The 20,560-nt window shown below is 34.7% G+C and overlaps 3 protein-coding genes across 3 annotated transcripts; 2 read left to right on the top strand and 1 right to left on the bottom strand.

Annotated features, from left to right (window-relative positions):
* Positions 1-621: 621 nt before the first annotated feature.
* LOC136067089 (uncharacterized mitochondrial protein AtMg00810-like) lies at positions 622-1,098 on the bottom strand. The gene has a single exon (XM_065772375.1). It carries the CDS (start codon positions 1,096-1,098, stop codon positions 622-624), a length of 477 nt encoding a protein of 158 aa, XP_065628447.1.
* Positions 1,099-5,806: 4,708 nt separating this feature from the next.
* Positions 5,807-9,315, top strand: LOC112003565 (zinc finger CCCH domain-containing protein 39). The gene is made up of 2 exons (XM_024035772.2): positions 5,807-7,293; positions 8,649-9,315. The coding sequence occupies exons 1-2, from the start codon at positions 6,543-6,545 to the stop codon at positions 8,909-8,911; spliced, it is 1,014 nt and encodes a 337-aa protein (XP_023891540.1). The 5' UTR covers positions 5,807-6,542; the 3' UTR covers positions 8,912-9,315.
* Positions 9,316-14,567: 5,252 nt separating this feature from the next.
* Positions 14,568-20,322, top strand: LOC112003567 (nudix hydrolase 19, chloroplastic). Its single transcript, XM_024035773.2, has 6 exons — positions 14,568-15,479; positions 17,003-17,143; positions 17,239-17,343; positions 17,583-17,682; positions 18,938-19,030; positions 19,577-20,322. Exons 1-6 carry the CDS (start codon positions 14,859-14,861, stop codon positions 19,867-19,869), a joined length of 1,353 nt encoding a protein of 450 aa, XP_023891541.2. The 5' UTR covers positions 14,568-14,858; the 3' UTR covers positions 19,870-20,322.
* Positions 20,323-20,560: the final 238 nt, after the last annotated feature.

Genomic DNA, 20,560 nt, shown 5'->3' with positions numbered 1-20,560 from the left:
TGTTTAGTTGTGCATAAAGATGCTCATCTAAGCTACAAAAGAAACAAAGTTTAGAAAACTTTGTTTCAATAGCCATCCAAGGTACACAAGTAGCAATTTACACAAAATACACACAGTTTTTGTATTTTCTGATTTTTCAATTTTTTAATTTTTATATGAAAAACAAAAATAAGCAAAACTGAAAATAAACAAAACAAAAACATGTTAAGCAAAGCAAAGCATAAAACTGGATGCAAATGCATGAGGAAGAAAGAGGAGAGAAGGAGATCAATCCATGGAGATAACGCCAATGTTTTGACAAAGGAATTCAAAGCGTTTGCTGTCAAGAGGTTTAGTGAACAATTCAGCCTTCTGATTATCGGTGTGAATAAACTCAAGAGTGAGAATACCATCTTCGACAAGCTCCCTAATGAAGTGATGTCGAATCTCTATGTGTTTGGTTCGAGAATGTTGAACCGGATTCTTAAAGATATTGATGGCACTGGTATTGTCACAATAGATGGTGAGATGCTCTTGACAAATACCATAATCATGAAGGAGTTTTTGCATCCATAGGAGTTGGGTGCAACAGCTACCAGCAGCGATGTACTCAGCTTCTGCAATGGATAAAGAGATGGAGTTCTACTCTTTGCCCATCCATGAGACAAGATTGTTACCCACATAAAAACAACCTCCCGAATTACTCTTTTTATCATCAGCATTCCCAACCCACACACCGAACTCAACAGTGGTTTTGACATACTTTATAATTCTTTTTAAAGCAATCATATGTGATTCTTTGGGATTAGCCTGATATCTAACACACACACCAACACTGTAACTAATGTCAGGTCTACTAGCAGTAAGGTAAAGAAGACTACCTATCATGCTTCTATATAGAGATGGATCAACACTCTTGCCTAACAATTCCATAGTGAGTTTAACATTTGGGCTCATAAGGGTTCTAACAGAACTAGCAGATTCCAAACCAAACTTTTTCATAAGATTCTTAGCATATTTAGATTGAGATAGGAATATACCTGAATCTTGTTGACGAATCTGCAATCTAAGAAAGTGAGTCAACTCTCCAATCATGCTCATCTTGAACTCAGCTTGCATGAGTTTTGAGAAGTCATGATCAAGTTCATCCTTAGTTGATCCAAAGATGATATCATCAACATAGACTTGAGCAACTATCAACTCGCCATCTTCCCTTTTGATGAAGAGAGTTTGATCAGCCTTTCCTCTTGTGAACCTATGTGACACCAGATATTGTGTGAGTCTATCATACCAAGCTCTAGGGGCTTGCTTCAACCCATAAAGTGCCTTCTTAAGGTACAACACATGATCCAAAAAGTGTGGATCAATGAAACCTTTTGGTTGAACCACATAGACAACCTCTTTAAGTAGCTCATTCAAGAAAGNCATGGGTTATTTATGTTCTTTTCTCTTAGGATTTTCTAGTCCTTCCCTTAAAAAGAGTAATATGAGTGTTAAGTACAAGAGATAACTTAATCTTACTCATCACAAACAAGAGCCACAAAGCTCACTTGTTTAGTTGTGCATAAAGATGCTCATCTAAGCTACAAAAGAAACAAAGTTTAGAAAACTTTGTTTCAATAGCCATCCAAGGTACACAAGTAGCAATTTACACAAAATACACACAGTTTTTGTATTTTCTGATTTTTCAATTTTTTAATTTTTATATGAAAAACAAAAATAAGCAAAACTGAAAATAAACAAACAAAAAAATGTTAAGCAAAGCAAAGCATAAAACTGGATGCAAATGCATGAGGAAGAAAGAGGAGAGAAGGAGATCAATCCATGGAGATAACGCCAATGTTTTGACAAAGGAATTCAAAGCGTTTGCTGTCAAGAGGTTTAGTGAACAATTCAGCCTTCTGATATCGGTGTGAATAAACTCAAGAGTGAGAATACCATCTTCGACAAGCTCCCTAATGAAGTGATGTCGAATCTCTATGTGTTTGGTTCGAGAATGTTGAACCGGATTCTTAAAGATATTGATGGCACTGGTATTGTCACAATAGATGGTGAGATGCTCTTGACAAATACCATAATCATGAAGGAGTTTTTGCATCCATAGGAGTTGGGTGCAACAGCTACCAGCAGCGATGTACTCAGCTTCTGCAATGGATAAAGAGATGGAGTTCTACTCTTTGCCCATCCATGAGACAAGATTGTTACCCACATAAAAACAACCTCCCGAATTACTCTTTTTATCATCAGCATTCCCAACCCACACACCGAACTCAACAGTGGTTTTGACATACTTTATAATTCTTTTTAAAGCAATCATATGTGATTCTTTGGGATTAGCCTGATATCTAACACACACACCAACACTGTAACTAATGTCAGGTCTACTAGCAGTAAGGTAAAGAAGACTACCTATCATGCTTCTATATAGAGATGGATCAACACTCTTGCCTAACAATTCCATAGTGAGTTTAACATTTGGGCTCATAAGGGTTCTAACAGAACTAGCAGATTCCAAACCAAACTTTTTCATAAGATTCTTAGCATATTTAGATTGAGATAGGAATATACCTGAATCTTGTTGACGAATCTGCAATCTAAGAAAGTGAGTCAACTCTCCAATCATGCTCATCTTGAACTCAGCTTGCATGAGTTTTGAGAAGTCATGATCAAGTTCATCCTTAGTTGATCCAAAGATGATATCATCAACATAGACTTGAGCAACTATCAACTCGCCATCTTCCCTTTTGATGAAGAGAGTTTGATCAGCCTTTCCTCTTGTGAACCTATGTGACACCAGATATTGTGTGAGTCTATCATACCAAGCTCTAGGGGCTTGCTTCAACCCATAAAGTGCCTTCTTAAGGTACAACACATGATCCAAAAAGTGTGGATCAATGAAACCTTTTGGTTGAACCACATAGACATCCTCTTTAAGTAGCTCATTCAAGAAAGCAATCTTCACAACTATCTGATAAAGTTTGAACTTCAGATGACATGCTAGGGCAAGGAGAATTCTGATGGACTCCATACGAGCAACTAGGGCAAATGTTTCATCATAGTCTACTCCTTCCATTTGTGAGTATCCTTGAGCTACAAGCCGAGCCTTGTTGCAGATCACATTGCCTTCTTCATCAGTCTTATTGCGGAATATCCATTTTGTACCGTTGATGTGCTTAACCTCTGGTCTAGTACTAGAGTCCAGACATCATTTCTCTGAAACTAAAGCATTCATCATGCATTGCTTCGACCCAACTTTCATCTTGGAGTGCTTCCTCAACTTTCGTGGGTTCAACCTATGACAAATAACATAAATAAGACAAAAGTTAACAACACATTTATCAACTGTACATTTTTTAATGTGAGTTCATTCATATTTCCCACAATAAATTTGGAGGATGATTTAATTTAATTTTGGAAGAAGATCCTTCCTCTTTATGAGATTCAGAATCTGGTGAAATAGGTATATTTGTAGAATCTTCTACAACACTTGAAGTACCGAGAGTACTTGGAGATGTAGGTTCTTGTTCAATAATTTCTTGAACTTCCTTAGACTCAGAAGGAAGAATTTTTTTAGGGAGTTCCTCAATACCTTTCTGAGAACTAGAATTTGAAGACTCATCAATGACAACATTCACTATCTCCATTACCTTCATATTCTCTTGGTGTATACCCGATAAGCCTTACTTTGGAAGAGTAACCCAGAAATATACCTTCATCGCTCTGAGAGTCAAACTTTCCCACATTTTCTATCCTTGAGGATGAAACAAATACTTCTAAAGATTCTGAAATACTTCACATTCAACTTCCTTCCTTTCCATAACTCATAAGGAATCTTTTTTGTATCGGGTCTGAAGTACACCCTATTAACCGTATGACATGCAGTATTAACAGCTTCTCCCCACAAGTTTCTAGCCACATTTTTGTTATGCAACATGGCTTTGGCCATCTCCTGAATAACCCTGTTCTTTCTTTCTACCACACCATTCTGTTAGGAGTAATAGGAGCAAAGAATTCTTGAAATATACCTGATCTTGTGCAAAATGATTCCATATATGAGTTCTCGAATTCCTTACCATGGTCACTTCAAATTCGATCAATTTTCAGGCTCTTTTCATTCTGCAATCTTGTGCACAAAGTTTCAATATGCTCAGGAGCATCAGACTTGGATCATAGGAGAATGACCCAAGTGTACCTAGTGAAGTCATCTACCACAACCAAGAAGTATCTCTTACCACCAAGAGATTCAATTCTAGTTGGACCATAAGATCCAAATGTAGTAGCTCCAATGGCCTAGATGTAGCTGATGTTTGAGTGCCTGGATGCTTAGCTTTCGTCTATTTCCCAAGCTGACATGGTCCACACACCACATTGCTCATTCTACTAAGCTTTGGTATCCCCAAGACTGATTCATGCTTAGATACAATAGAAAGATGTTTGTAACTAACATGCCCCATCCATTGATGCCATAGATCTTCATTTGGCAAACGAATGTTATTGCACACAATATTAGCATCAAAAACCAATCCATAACAGTCATCTAAAGTGCGAACACCCTTATGAGTTTTTTTCTAGACTCATCCATGACAAGACACTTTCCCTTTGAGAATAGTACCATGAAGTCTTGATCACCATTTAACCCTGTATTGCATGGATTCCACCTCCACCAAACCATTCAAAATAAATTATGATGGGCCACCTTTGATGAAGTCAACAAATCTGGAATAGGTGTTGTAATTCGTATAACAATCAAAGGCTTGCTATCGCTTCTCTAATTCAACCGTTACCTTCAGCCTATCAAGCAATGTAGATTGAAGCACTTGCAGCATTTCAAGCTCTTGAATTTGCTTTAGAGATTGGCATTCACCAGGCCATAGTTGAGAGGGATTCAGAGATTGTGTTACGAGCTCTAGCTACAAAGGATTATAATCTGGCTTCCTATGGTCTGTTACTTAAAAACTCAGTTTATCTTTCTAAACAATATTCTAAATTGCTCCTCTCATACAAAGAGGAATGATAATAAATTGCTCACAGCTTGGCAAGACTAGCTATCAATATAAATAACTGTGCGGCGTGGATGGAGGATGTTCTTAATATAGCCGGTAAGCATTAATAAAGCTTTGATTTCTTTCCCCTCAAATCAAAAAAAAAAAAAAACAAAACAAAACAAAACAAAACTATGGATATGCTTCTGGCTCTTTTCATAAACACTGACATTGTAATTTGCAAACGCTGCCGCTATAGGCCCGTTTCTTGTTTAGGAGTTAGGACTAATCCATCTGTTTTTGGGCAAGTGTTGATTTAAAGCCCATACAAAATGAAAGCCCAACTGAAAAAAAAAACATAGAAATCCCTGAAATCGTGATATAAAGGTCAAAAAAATAAATAAATAAAATAAAAGATGTTATATTCACAACATTTTTACAATATTTTTACAATAAATTATAAGTGATTAGTTGTTATTAGTTCAAATTTGAACGTAACACTGATATTACTTTTTGCCCAACAATAACAATCAATAACAACCTGCCACTTAAAATTTGTTGTAAAAATATTGTGAAAATGTTGTGAAAATATCATTTCTTAAAAAAACAAAAAAAAAAATACAGTACATACTTGGTCAGAATGACATGGCAGATATAAATAAATACAGTAACACTTTTTTTTTTTTTTGGGAGAATGAATAACACTTTTATTAAGAGCCTTAAAAAAAAAAAAAAAAAAAAAAAAAAAAAGAACTAACCTCCGATTAATTATGACTAAACCCGTGATCTCAGGGTTTTTGGGACGTATTAAGGGTTTAGCCGTTTAGACCCTTCTAGGGCTTTAGCTTTTCCATTTTTTTCTCTGTTGTTGTTGTGGCGGTTGTTGGTGACAACTTTTATATGTTTTTTTTTTCCTTCTCAAAATTAGGGTTTCTCTAGGGCGGCTAGGGTTTTTGACTCCCCCCACTCCATCTCTTATATACACCATTTTTCCATATTAGACTTCATATAGATGTATATATATTTCAAGGTTCTCAAACTTTGGTCATAGCTCACAAGTCACAACCTTTAGAATTCTATCTTCTTCAATCTAGAGGGTCTTTCTGTTTTCTTTTGGTAAAACTCATTTTGAGGACCAATACCCATCTGGGTTTCTTCTTTTGACTCTCTAAAACTTTTGTTTGATTTGGATTGGTCCCTCTTTCCTCCCAAAGTTTCAAATTCAATTCTGGGTTTTCTTGATATTCTTGAATGCAATCTTGATTTCAGCCCCAATACTAATCTGGGTTTTCTTTCTCATTGTCTCAAATTTGAGTATTCTTCTTGTTGAATTCAATCTGGGGTGTCTGGATTTCGTTCAGAAGATTTCGAATTTTAGCATTGTTTTTATCTGGGTGGTGTTGATTGATCATTATCTGGTTAAGGCTACCTGATTTTTCATTGCTGCTTTAGATTGATTCTTTGCCTATTAATTGATTCTAGTGTCCCTTGATGCCAAAGTATTGATCTTGATCTGTTTGGTTGCAAGGAAAAAGTTTCTACTCGATTTTTGTTTGATTTCAGGCCTTGAAAATTGTCAATATGAGTTTTCCTGATCCTCACCCTCTGTTTATGATGCAATCCCAGCATTTTGCTAGTGATGCCATTGGTGTGTGGCCTCAAGCCCCAACGAACAATGACCAATTCGACGGGCATTCTCAACCTTTCAAGAGGCCCAGAAATTCTGAGGACAATTTATCCGATGCTTTGCCCTGTACACCAATGAATTCTAGGATGAACCCCCCAAATCCTCCTCCAATCAATAAAGGAACAAGCAATATTTTCTACAAGACTAAGATGTGCACAAGTTTTATTGCTGGTATGTGTACCAAAGGTTCGGATTGCAAGTATGCTCATGGAATTGAAGATATGCGTCAACCTCCACCGAATTGGCAAGAGCTTGCCGGTTTACGTGGGGTTGAAGATAGATCATCTGGAAATTGGGATGATGACCAGATGCTAATCCACAAACTGAAGCTATGCAAGAAGTTTTGTTATGGGGAGGAGTGCCCTTATGGTGATAGGTGTAATTTTCTTCATGAAGATCCGGCAAAGTTTAGGGATGATTCAAAGAGGTTTAGGGAGAGTTCAGTGATTAGCATTGGAACTTCCGGATCATCTATGGCACACGGAAGTGTTTCTAATCAGTCTGATGGTAATAGGCCTGTGAACAATGGTCCTGATGCTTTTCGAGTAACTACAAGGCCCTATTTGAAGACAAAGTTATGTAACAGTTGGGAGAGAGGTCAATGTCATTATGGTGATAAATGCCACTTCGCTCATGGGCAAGCAGGTATTTGTTTATGCTGAGCTTATGCTATTAACTTTGTTATTACCAATTTGTCTTTGTGTAGTATGCAATTGTGATTGATGACAAGTAATTGTTCATCTTAGTAGACAATGAAATAAGCAATGAAAGAAGATACTAGATAGCATGAGCCTTTATTTGCATGATGAATCAAAATAAACGAGTTTTTAACTTCTTTTTGTTAATACTAGGTAAATATCTTAGGTTCTGAATTGAGGGACTCTACTATCTTTTGAAGTGCACAATTTATTTGCACATTGTTGTCTAATAAAAATTCAAAACCGTCCCTTTCAAATATCCATACCTACAGTTCTTAATTGAAAAAGGGAGAGAAAAAATTGTGGATTTTATTTTCAGGTCCCAGATAATCAATTCTGCAACTAACTGAACTATGTTTTGAAACCAGGTCTTGTTGTGTTTCTTACCTTTAGATTATGTTTCTAAATATTCTTGGTTGAAGATGAAACAGTAATTGGCTCTCTTTTCTCTTCATGACTGTGTGTTTCAGCTCTTGATTTGATTGTATTATTCCCTAGCAGAGTAAGCCACTTTGTTTCCATCTCTCAAACGTAATAATTCATAAAATGCACCCTTTCGCCTATTGAAATCAATATTCCAAGTTTACTTTCATTAAATCCTGAACAATCCTAAATTCTCTTTTTTTGACAAACAAGCATTTCTGGAATTGGTTTTCAAACATGGTTGCATTTCTAGAGCTGATCTTTAGACAAAGTTCCACTGTCCAAATCCAGTTGTTTTAGAAGGTTGGGGAGAAAAATGTTATCACTGATATAGATTATCTCCACTGTCTGTTTTTATGTTTAATTATCCGTTAATTATCTTTGAACAATCTTCTCAGGTATGATGGATGACACAGAAAAAAAAACACACACACACACACTTGTTAAGATGATATTATTTTTGCAGATATATTGGCAAATCAGATTTTAATAAATCAAAAGAGAATAAGGCATGCTTATATTTACTTATTAACTGTCCTCTGAAGGTCATTTAACTTTTTGAAACAAACTGGATGGTTTATGTAAAGGAACTTCCTTTGTTGATCCAATTTATATTCAAGCTTGTAATTTGTATTTCTAACACCCTTATTGAAGTGCCTATTAATATTAAATAGGTGCAAATGCAAGCTAGTAGTCATTTGATCTGTTCCAAAAGTTATTTGCATATTTAAGGGATTCGGTTTCTAACATTAGTTAAATGACCTGAGCAACTATGTGTTTGAATTTAATTGGAGAACTTAATGCACTACACCTAAGGTACTTGATGTTTTACCCGAGTAAGAGTATTTTTCTTAATGTTTGGTTTTTCTTCAAAATCAGAGTTGCGAGTGGCTGTTGGACTTCTTGAAGGGGATACATTGAGTACTGGATCCATTCCCGTTTTGGCAAAACCCCAATCTGTTCCTGCTAATGATGCGTCTCTAATTAAAACAGGTAGCATGCCTACTTTAACTGAAGAAGGGCAGCAGGGTAAGAAGTGTTTGTTGAAGTGGAAAAGACCCCAGAAGATCAATCGCATTTATGGTGATTGGCTTGATGATATGCCGCTGGTGCAACACTTGCCAAGCAAAGTGGAGAGCTGAGTTCAAGATCCTGTGTAGGTTGAACAAAGAAATTTTGAAGGGTCATGCTCCCAAGAATCAAGATTTTGAGGGGATTTCAAAGGGCTTGAAAGCGAGAGAATTCTTTTTCATTTTAAGTCTTTCTTCGTTGTTGGTTTGGGAACAGGTCAATAGGTTTGTTTTTTCATTACTCCTCTCCCCCCTCCTCTTCTTTTCTATGTGAAATATAGGTTAGCAATTGGAAGTCGCTATTGTCATTAGAACATCAAATAAGAGACCATCGTTGGTCAAATCAAATGTAATTCTCTCTTATCAAAGCAAGATATTGCCTTCAATTGTCATCAAACAAGAATGAAAAGCTTTACCCAACATAGGTAAGCAACATGCAGAGCACAAAAATTTATGCAAGATTTGAGTTTGATTGAGATGTATGCATGCTTTACACTTTTTACAGTGTTTGTACAGTGAAAAATGCAAGTCAATGGGAAAGCGTTTTCTATTTGCTAGGAAAAAAATGACTAATAACGAAGGATGCGTTTGGGATGAGCTGAATTTTTCAGCTTATTTTCACCTTATTTTTGTTAATATTTATAGATTTCACTGTACTATACAGCTTATTTTTTAATATTTTTTTTACACTTTCAATAAAAAGTTTTCAGTTTCAGCTAAATAAATTGTTCCAAACAGACACATTGTAAGGTAAAAAAATGTTTTACTAAATGATAATTTAGTAGTTACATCATGGGGGAAGGAATATTGGGAGGCACTAGTTGAGCATTGAGCTAGGGGTGCTTCCTAAGTAAGACTTAGGAGTAAGCTCAATGACCACCATCCATATGAAATCTATTTATTAATTGATATATCGATAGTAAGGCAAAAAAGGGACATGTAGCAAAAAACGTTTACTAAATGATAATTCAGTAGTTATATCATTGGGGAAGGAATACTAGGAGGCACTAGTTGAGCATTGAGCTAGGGGTGCTTCCTAAGTAAGACTTAGGAGTAAGCTCAATGACCATCATCCATATGAAATCTATTTATTTATTGATATATTGATAGATGGAGGTGGGGGGATCCGAACTTTGGAAGTCTCCATAGAAAATGAGCTTGGTGGTACTGATTGAATTAACTGATTTTTTTTTTTTTTTTCCAATTGAAATTTTCTAATCAAACAAATCAATTTGTTATTTGGAGTTTGTTTTTCCAAAAAATCCAAAGTAAAATTTAGGAGACATTATCAAAGAATAAATGTTGGCTACAAATTTCATTGGAGCATTAGGCTTCAACCCATAATAGGAAGATGATATGTGTTTTTATCAAAAAAAAAAAAAAAAAAAGAAACACTAAAATATTGTTATTTTGAGTTCAAGGTTCCAACCAAATTTATAGTCAAACTTCGTCCATTATATATATTGGATCCAATTAAGGACATACATTATTCATCAATTTTAGGAAAACCTTTATGGAATTGAAATAACTGTCAAAACAATTAGTTATCTTTTCATTTTCCCATAAAAAAGTTTCTCAAAATGCTTTACTAACATATGCCCTTAGGACATAAGTTAGTAAAACCCATATATATTTAACATGAGATTAAATTTTGTAAGGACGTGGTATAGAACCCATGTTTTATCATCCAATCCCAACATACCACATTATCTTATCACATATTTAAGAATAAGTAGAACCACACACAATCAATTCTAATACCTATATATAAATCCAACTAAATTAGGAATTTATTGAAATGTTATTTTGTGTGGTAGAATGTATTGAATTTTAAGTAAAATGCTGATGTGATAATCACTTATTGAATGGTGTAAAGCATGAGTTTTACATCCCACCTTTACTAACTTCGAACTCATTTAATATATATGCATTCAAATTAAACTAAAATTAATTGGATCATCCATTGATGGTCAACACAATAAATACGTTGATACCATTAAATTTTGATGTATAAACTAAACATAAATTGCTTTATGACTTACACATGGCATAAATTACAAAATTATTACAGAGTAAGTCAAGTGCTACAAACTTTTTCACAATTTTACCACAACTTTGTTACATAGCGACTCATGAATTATGAAATTATAGACCCATATGAACCTAATATTTTATTTCCACCACTCATAAGTCGCCACATAGTAAGTCTAATGCTACAAATTTTTCCACAATTTTACCACAACTTTGTTACATAGCAACTCGTGAATTGTGAAATTATAGACCCACATGAACCTAATATTTTATTTTCACCACTCATAAGTTGCCACATTGCAAAATTGTAACAAAATTATGGGAAAAAAAATTATATATATTTTTTTAGTAACAATTATGAAAAAGTTTGTGCCATGTTCTTATATACATGCCATTAATCTTAGGACTTTGTTAACAGGTGCCGGCTAGCACCTATTAGTGAACTAGCCTTCGGGTCCAACCTGCATTGAAAATTGGCAAAATTTTACTTTTCAGCTGTGGTTGATGTTTAGACGTGTACTTTGGTTTCTCCAATAATTATAGGACAAAAATGCCCCTTTAACACACCTTTAACACATTTCCCTCAATTTCACTTTTTATTTCCCACCCAATTTCACTTTATCAATATTTTACTCTTCATCTTCTTTCACTTTACCAATATCAAACTCACTTTCTGTCATTTTACCATCATCAAACCCATTCCCCCCGCCCCCACAACCAAAAAAAAAAGATGAAGAAAAGTTCAAGTGTTCAATGAAGGATTAAGCAATTATTTGCAAGGTATAATAATTTTATTTTATTAAATTCATATTTATTTTTAAATGTATTTGAATATGAGGTTAATCTTATTTTATTTGTATCATTTTTTTTTTCATTTATCCTAAAATATGATGTGGATTGTTTTAATCTTGTTTTAATATAGCACCAATAGATGAGAATTTAGTTATAAGTGAGACTCATCAAGTTGTTAAAAGGAATTGTTTTAACTTAAATGAATTACTTCAAGAATGAACTATTATTTTATTTTATTTGTATCTTTTTTTTTTTTTCATTTATCCTAAATATGATATTGAATATTGATTGTTTTAATCTTGTTTTAATGTAGCACAAATGGATGACAATTTAGTTGCAAGTGAGACTCATCAACTTGTTACAATGAATTACTTTGACTTAAATGAACTGCTTCAAGAAAGTACTATTATTTTTTTTTTTATTTGTAATCCATATTTCATTTAACGTATAATATGATATTGATTTTTTTTAATTCTTGTTTTAATATAGCACAAATTGATGGTGATTTAATTGCAAGTGAGATTCATGGAAGTGTTTCAAGGAATTATGTTGAGTTAAATGAGTTTCCGAATGATGGAAAAAATAATAACACATGTGGAGGGGAAATAATTGATTGGAATGAATGTCCAATAGATGAGACCAGGGTTATTGAAGAATATAAGGATATAAATTCAATAGAAAATGAATTTGAGTCTTTTGTTGGTCAATGCTTTCTTAGTGAAGAAGAAGCTTTCATTTTCTATAAAAATTATGCAAATCGAAATGGTTTTACAATTCAAAAAGGTTGTTCGAAGAAAAAAAATGGAGAAATAGGAAGGCATAATTTCTTTTGTCATCGGAAAGATAGGCAACCACTAAAAATGGTGGATCCATTTAAGGAGCAACGAAATAGAAAGTCTTTAAAATGTGGATGCAAAACTTGTCTAACTATTGTATTGCGAAAGTCAATAGACATTTTTCCAAAAGAATGGCATGTCACTATTTTTGTTGTAGATCACAATCATGAATTGTTGTCCCCTTTGAGTGTATGATTTCGTCCAGCCAATCAAGTTATCACTAAAGATGATAAAAATTGCATTCTCTTATACAAAGAAGCTGGACTTTCAGTTAGAGATATAATACATGTCATGGAACTTAAGAAAAATGTGAAACATGGACATCTTCTATTTTTTCAACGAGATATTCGTGATCTTTATGTGAAAATAAGAAAGATGCATGTTGTGAATGATGCTATGGATCTCTTACAATTTTGTAAAATTGCTAAGGAAAGGAATTCTAAGTTTCAATATGCATTCACAACGGATGAAGAGAAAATATTAGAGTATATTTTTTGGTCGCACCCTCATAATTTTGATTGGTACCAAAAATATGGAGATGTGGTTATTTTTTATACTACTTACAAGGTAAATGCTTATGATATGTCTTTTGGTATTTTTGTTAGTGTCAATAATCATGAAAAGTCGATTCTCTTTGGTTGTGCACTTCTTCGAAATGAAAGTACTATTTTGGCTAATGAAGGTACTCTATTTATCTTATAAATTTGTACAACTATTTTTCCATTTTATTTAATTAGTGTTTTGTTTCTTGGGTGAAAATGGTTTGTTTGTGTTGGAATTATTGGTGTTATTTTCTGCTTGTTTTGCGTGGAATTGAAAATGGAATTTTGGGTTTTGTATAAACTATTAGATGAGTGAGAATTGAGGTTCTTATTTCTGTTTATATGTGAAAGAAGCAAAACTAATTAGAAATTTGTGAGTAAATGAGAATAAATACTGTTTGTTGTTTCAATGAAAGTTTACTTATTTATATTATAAAAAAAAAAAAAGAGCTAACGAGGGTAGTTGTGTTTTTAATTGCTGCATGGGGTGGAGTTCACTCAACACCCACTGACCCACCTACCCACGTATGACCCTTTGTTTTCTTTTCTTTTTTTAATTTTATTTTTTCCTCTTTTTTTTCTCATCCACCCATTTTTTCACAAATATTCACTTTCTTCATCTTCTTTATCTGCTTTCCTCCAAACTTTTATCTTCTTTCTTCTTCTACACTTCTCTAATTTCCTCCACGCACACACATCTTCAAAGAACCCACTCTCTCAAATTTCTCATCCTTCCTCTTACCTGCCAATTGAAAAGCATTAAGAGTTAATTTTTCTCAATTTCACCCAAGACCAACTCCTCTCTCACTCTGCAGCCCCAAAACCAAATTGGAATTAAAGTTAGATGGATGCATCGGAGCTACTCCTCATCATCTCGACCCAATGGTGTTAGAAGATTCAAATTTGCTATTAGAATGAGATCAGTGATGGTCAAATAGAGGTTCTTGTCCATACCCAGATGTTGTTATGATTTTCTCTATATGCCATTTTTGTGTATTTTGTGGTTATAGAGTGGGGATAAATTTAGGAGTTCATAATAAGGGTGAGAGTAATTTAGAGATTAAGTTTTCAATTTTGAGTTTAAGGGCATTTTGGTCAGGTTGCAAAATGATTTGATTTTCTCCATTGACACACATTTAATACATGTCCAGTTTTTTTAATATCCCTAAAAAAAACCAAATAAATAGTTTATTTTAAATTTTACCTCATTCACGGATGCTGTACAGCAACCGTTAACAACACCCTTAGGGTCCATTTGGATACAACTTATTATTGTTGAAAGTTGCTGAAAATTAATTGTTGCTGAAAATACTGTAGCAAAATAATTTTTAAATGTATGAATAGTATTGCGGAACCAATTTTTAATATATTTTTTTAAATAAAGTGGCTGTGAATCTCATAAACAGTGCGTGAACAATATCAAAACAGTGCGTAAACCGTATTTTTTCTTATAAACAGTAACTGCACAGTAACTTCTGTCTCTGACCCACGTGAAAGCAAAAAAAAAAAAAAGAAGGAAGAAACGTGCGGCAGGATTCAGCAAAAAACGCTGAATCCAAACGCTCACTTAATCTTAAACTAAACCCACCCTCCACAGGGTGGAACCCACGGTCCGAACCCCAGTCTCATTCCCATGCAACCCTGGCTCGACTGAGACTCTCTCTCTGGTGAAGCAAAGTCGGTGGTCCCCAAAAATGCTCTCAATCAGGACACGTGTCATTACTCCAAGCCTTCGAGTCATCACCTACCTCAGCTCCTACATTTCCTCTCTCTCTCACGGTTCAAAGCCAAGCCACCACCAATGGCACCAAGATAGTCATGTTCTTCTCTCTCCTCTCTCAAGCCTCACCTCTCTTTTCTCTCTCTAAAAAAGTCTCTTTTCTTCATACCTTAACCAAAACTCTCTCTCGCCTCACCATAACCAAAACCATATCCACATCCACCATGGCTATAAACTTGAAGTCCCATGCTTTTGCAGGCAACCCTTTGAGATCCAAGACCCCAAAAGCTGAAGACCCATTTGCACCAATCCCAGCCCTTGAGACCCTCAAGACCCAGCTCTTAGATTCCACCACTGAACACCATGTCTCTCCACCTACTTTCAAGGTCCTACCTTTCAGAAAAGGCAGGCCCTTGGCATCTTCCAATGGTGGGGTTGGTGACTTGGTACCAAATTGGAATCTGGGTTGGATTAGTTTGGCTGATTGTAAAGATTACTTGGCCAATTCTGGGGTCCAATTGAATGGGGACTCCTTGGTTTATCTGGGTTCCAGGCCTGCGGATGATGTTGTTTATTGGGCTATTGATGTTTCTGATGAGGGTGGTCTGGTTACTGAGTTTGCTACCAAGCAGCTCAGTTTTGTTGAGGTTAGGACGCTAATGGTAGCCACAGATTGGGCTGATTCCGTGGCTATGAGGGAATTGGCTATTGCTGGACATGTAAGTGGTTATTGTTCTTTGAAGAGGTTTGTGGTTGATTTTGATTTAAGGTACTTTTATTGAATGGTGACATGTTGGTGATAATAGTGTTGTAAGCTGTTATTGTTCTTTGAAGAGTTTTGTGGTTGATTTTGATTTAAGGTACTTTTATTGAATGGTGACATGTTGGTGATAATAGTGTTGTAAGCTGATTGTTAATGTGTTTTGATTTGTTCAATCGGTGATCTGATTGGAATTTTCTTTTGTAGACCTGCAAAAAGTTGTGATGAGCATGAGCTTTAGTTTAACCTGTTGATTGGCAACTTGTCAATGTGATTGTTTGTATGTTTGCTTGTTCTTACAATTAGAAAATTTACTGTTGGTCCCTAAAGTTGAGCACATAAGTGATTTTAGTCCCAAGAGTTTAAAGTTATTGCTTTTAGTCTCTAACAAACTTAAAGTTGTCGCTTTTTGTCTCTAATAAATTTAAAGTGATTGTTTTTAGTCCTAAAAAAACTTAAAAGTGATCAATTTTAGTCCCAATGGAGTGATGACGTAGCATTCTTTAGTTTGGCCACCTAGGAAGGACAGACATGATACAGGTACGGACTCGGTATGTCACGGTGACATGTGCAATTTTTAAAAAATTATAACATAAAATGGATGGTACGACACTAGTATAACATGGGTACGACACTCTAAATGAAGTGTTTGTACTTCCTAGAATGGCCATAGCATCTACAGGACTAACAGTGATTACTTCGAATTTCAGGTACTAAAATCTTTTAGAGGCTAAACTGTATAGACCAACAATGTATTAAGCCTTTTTACAAGTTTATGAATCTCAACCAAGCAAATTTGTGTATGTTTGCTTGTTTGCTAAAGAGCAAGGTGAGGCTATGGGTTCAAGACCCACGGGTGTCATGTGTAACTTACTAGTCAAGAAATAATATCTGTAGGGAACTTACCAAAAAGACTTATGTATGGGGGGATCAATCTTAAAATATGTGCAAGTACCGTTTTGAATATTTTGGGGAAAGAGAGAGAATGAAGTGACCTCAATTTGATATAAAGAGTTCAAGGAACCCAAGCAGATTTTCCTGTTTATTAGGGCTGTGCCCCTTCAGGTGCTTCTTTATTAAGTTTTTTACTTATTTAAAAAAAAAAAAAAAAAAAAAAATTCCTTCAAAGAAGAGGAACCAAAGGGGACTTGACTTGTACAGCTACTGTTTGTGCATGATCAATACAAGATTACACTATTTTTTTTTTTATATGTTCTCTACTCTTAGTTGCTTCCCATGACCATTTCTTGGCATACTTGATTAGCCTGTCAAGGATCCATATCCAATCTCAAAAAATTTTGAGACCAAAAGCTTTGGTTGTTGTTTTGCTAAAGCTTACCAGATTAGCAGGCAATGATGTCACCTTACTTTTTGTATTTTGCTAGCTATTGTTTTACATTGCCTGTTATCTTCCTGCATTATTGCATAGTTAAAGGTTGCTGAGAGCTGCACATATTTTCTCTGGTCTTGGGGTTTTATTAGGCCAGGGCATTGCTAGAATGGCATAGCATATCAAGATTTTGTGGACACTGTGGTGAGAAAATGGTCCCCATAGAAGCTGGGAGCCGAAAGCAATGTTCAAGTGAGTTATGCAAAAAGAAGGTTTATCCTCGTGTTGATCCGGTATGATTATGCTTAATATCCTTTCTTATAAATACCCCAATAAATTGGAAGCTTCAAGTGTCTCATTGGTTTCTATGGCTTAAGTCTTATTACAGGTTGTCATTATGTTGATCATTGACAGAGAGAATGACCGTGCACTCTTAAGCAAACAATCAAGATTTGTACCCCGAATGTGGAGTTGCTTAGCTGGTTTTATAGAGGTATGTGCTTGGACAACTTTTAGATGTTGCATGTTTAGAAATTCTTTTATGGGATTCTAAAGCTATCGTTACATTGATAGGTCATTTGACCTGAACTGGGACACTTCTTAATATCTCTGTGACCAAATCGTAATAATAATAATAATTAGATAACATTTGAGGGAAAAAAAAAAAAAAAAATTTTTGTCTCAATAAATTAGTAAAAAATTCATTTATTTGAGGCTTTTTATTATCTGTAGCCAGGAGAAAGCTTGGAAGAGGCAGTGAGAAGAGAAACATGGGAGGAGACTGGTATTGAAGTAGGAGAAGTTGTATATCATAGTTCACAGCCATGGCCTGGTATAAATTTTGCAAAATGCTTCTTTTTTTTTCCTCATATATTCCCGCTTGACACTATATTTAACACTATGGATGCATTATTTTACATCTTAAGGCTTTCTGTCTTTGTCCGTTATCCATCTCATAGTCTTTTGTGCCACACATTTGCATTTTAAATATATTACTCCCAGTTTTGACTGCCTTTTCCCCTTTTTAAACACAAAACCACAAAAATCAAGAACATTTGGTCCTATGACCATCTTATGTCAATTTAACCTTTAGTCTAGTAAGTTCTCAATTACGGAATGCTTTAGTCCACTTGAATATAATCCAAAAAAGCAAATAACCTTTATCATTAAAGATAATCATGCCTTATTTGTTGATCATTTCAATTGTACAAAAATAGGGTTTTATTTACATATTTATTAATATCCATATTTTCATTAGAACTCCAGAACTTCAAACTGAAATATGGATCTTTCTGAGAAAATTTCGTTCCTTTGGGTGTGAGATTCCAAATATCCAAAAACTTAGAATTTTGTTTTAAATTCCTCTATTTTATTTTTCTTTTTTTGCTAAAATCTTCTGTATTCAAACATACAGAAAGATAATTCTGAGAGGTATTTGTAATATTGCCCCTCTGGTTTTGTAAACAATTCCTCATAAGTAGCCTTCTGAATTTTATGAATTTCTCATTGGAATCATTTGTACTAGTTATCTCAAAGATTCTTCATTTTAATTTGATGTTGTTTTAATAATAATAAAAGTTTGAAAATTTTCTGAACTACAGGTTTTAGGGCTTTGGAAATATAACTGTTATTTTCTCTAATTTTTCTTATCCTTTCTTTTTTTGACACATACGCAGTCAAATTGTCCTGTCAGCATCATGAGTCTATCCACAAAATCTGTTTCTTTTAGAATTCCTGTTGATTTTTGTGCCATGGAGCATTGACTACCTAATTGTCCTGTCAGCATCATGAGTTGAGTAATTTTTTTTTTTTTCTCCCTTGCTATTATGTTGATACCATAGGCAACCTAATTTTCGTGTCAGCATCATGAGTTAAAAGATACTCATAGTTGTTTTGTTTATCCAAAGTATCTATATCTGTTAGAATTTTCAGTTGATTTTTCGGCCCCTCTACTTTCTGCAACAATGTATGAGATTGATGATTTCTGGTGATATACATATAATGAGTTAATAGTTTATACAAATCATTGTATAGATTTCAATTTTTGTCTGTTGATTTATAATTCGCTTGTTTTGGTTTTTTCCCAGTTGGGCCAAGTAGCATGCCGTGCCAGTTGATGGTTGGGTTTCATGCATATGCAAAATCACTAGAAATAAATGTGGACAAGGAAGAGTTGGAAGGTATGTTGAGACTGAGCATCTTGTGTGTGTTTAAATTCACCATTCTTTTTTATTCTTTTCCCATGTGGTCGGTCTTTAGTTTTTATTAAATAGGTAAATGTCATTTTAGTTTCCTGAGGATAACTGGATAAGTTTTCTTGAATTCATCAAATGAGTCAGCTTAGCAATAAGGCAAGAAGTATCATGTAAAAAAACATAATGTTGTGTTGAGAACAAACCTAGTATCTACTCTATAATGCAGGGATTTCATTTATCTGGATGGGGGCTTCTTTAATTTGTAAATGATGTGCATCATCTTGCAGCAAATCATAACTTTCTTATCACCACCCACCACCCCACCACCCCCCCAAAAAAACAAAAGCGAAAGAAAACTGTAGGAGATCAAATAAAATGAGTTGCATAGATGCTGAATATTGTTTCATGGATTTGAGGGTGAGGTTTGCTTTTCCAAGGCATGCGCATGACAGTTTTTTGTGCTCTTTTTGCATTGCTGTTGGACGTGTTGAAAAATTAATCTAAAAATAATGTTCACTTATATTTTCCTAGATGCTCAGTGGCATAATAGGGAAGATGTGAAAAAAGCTCTGACATTTGCTGAATACCAAAAAGCTCAAAGAACAGCTGCAGTCAAGGTAGAACAGATGTGCAAGGGGGTTGAGAAAGGACAAAACTTGGCTGCGGATTTCAATGTGGAAAGCGGTGAACTTGCAACCATGTTTGTCCCAGGGCCATTTGCTATCGCCCATCATCTCATATCTTCCTGGGTCTACCATGATTCACTCAGTGGTGTTGAAGCTCATTTAAAACTACCTAGAAGTGGTTCTATGTCGAGTTTGTAGTAGTGGTCAACTAATTTTTAAGACAACATAAAAGCTAGCATCCTACATTCAAAATAATAGTCAAGAGTCTTGTATCATCGTAGTTCAGTCCTGTATCCTGATTCTCAAGATGGTAAAGGGTATTTGGTGCCTCAATCCCGTGGAATGTTATTATGTCGATGTCGTGAATAATACTACCTCCAAAATGAGAAAGTGAGAAAGAGAGAGAGCAGTGTTGGTGCTACCAACCTCCCTCATGGTGGCTGGTGGCATGTATTGCATCCATTAAGGTCGAAGGTGTGATAGTGAAAGATGAAGAGCAGTTTCTTCCCTTCATTTAATTTATTTTCTTATAGTTGGCATACTGTTTTCTTCTTATCCAAAAATAATTCATGTATGTATCTTGTTAATTGTTATACATTTGAATCATTCAGGTATGTATCATGTTCGAAAGCTTGTTAATTTTTTTGATAAGTATCGAAAGCTTGTTATTTAACACTTTTCAAACTGGTTCGGTTGTATCATATATATTTTTTCCAATTCAAATATAAAAGATTAGCATGAGTTTGGTTAGGGATTATGCTATCTCTTTCTTCTTATTACTTAGCAAAAAAGAGATTTGGAAATTACATGTTAAATTAACCAACTGCCAACATCAGTGTTGTTCTCTCTCCGGCATGAGTGCAATAATCAACAATGGGCTGGAAAGAGA

The sequence above is a fragment of the Quercus suber genome, unplaced genomic scaffold (genome assembly GCF_002906115.3).
Source record: "Quercus suber isolate HL8 unplaced genomic scaffold, Cork oak 2.0 scaffold_57, whole genome shotgun sequence".
Classification (NCBI taxonomy): Eukaryota; Viridiplantae; Streptophyta; class Magnoliopsida; order Fagales; family Fagaceae; genus Quercus; species Quercus suber.
Note: the sequence above shows the minus strand (reverse complement) of the source record. Positions and strands in the feature narration are given on the sequence as shown.

What these genes read in the sequence shown, in the direction of transcription:
- LOC136067089 (XM_065772375.1), bottom strand. Translation starts at nt 1,098, where the DNA reads ATGCAAGCTGAGTTCAAGATGAGCATGATTGGAGAGTTGACTCACTTT.
- LOC112003565 (XM_024035772.2), top strand. Translation starts at nt 6,543, where the DNA reads ATGAGTTTTCCTGATCCTCACCCTCTGTTTATGATGCAATCCCAGCAT. An exon ending in CTTCGCTCATGGGCAAGCAG is followed by an intron (nt 7,294 to 8,648) that starts GTATTTGTTTAT and finishes CTTCAAAATCAG; the next exon opens with AGTTGCGAGTGGCTGTTGGA.
- LOC112003567 (XM_024035773.2), top strand. Translation starts at nt 14,859, where the DNA reads ATGTTCTTCTCTCTCCTCTCTCAAGCCTCACCTCTCTTTTCTCTCTCT. An exon ending in AATTGGCTATTGCTGGACAT is followed by an intron (nt 15,480 to 17,002) that starts GTAAGTGGTTAT and finishes GGGTTTTATTAG; the next exon opens with GCCAGGGCATTGCTAGAATG. An exon ending in TTTATCCTCGTGTTGATCCG is followed by an intron (nt 17,144 to 17,238) that starts GTATGATTATGC and finishes GTCTTATTACAG; the next exon opens with GTTGTCATTATGTTGATCAT.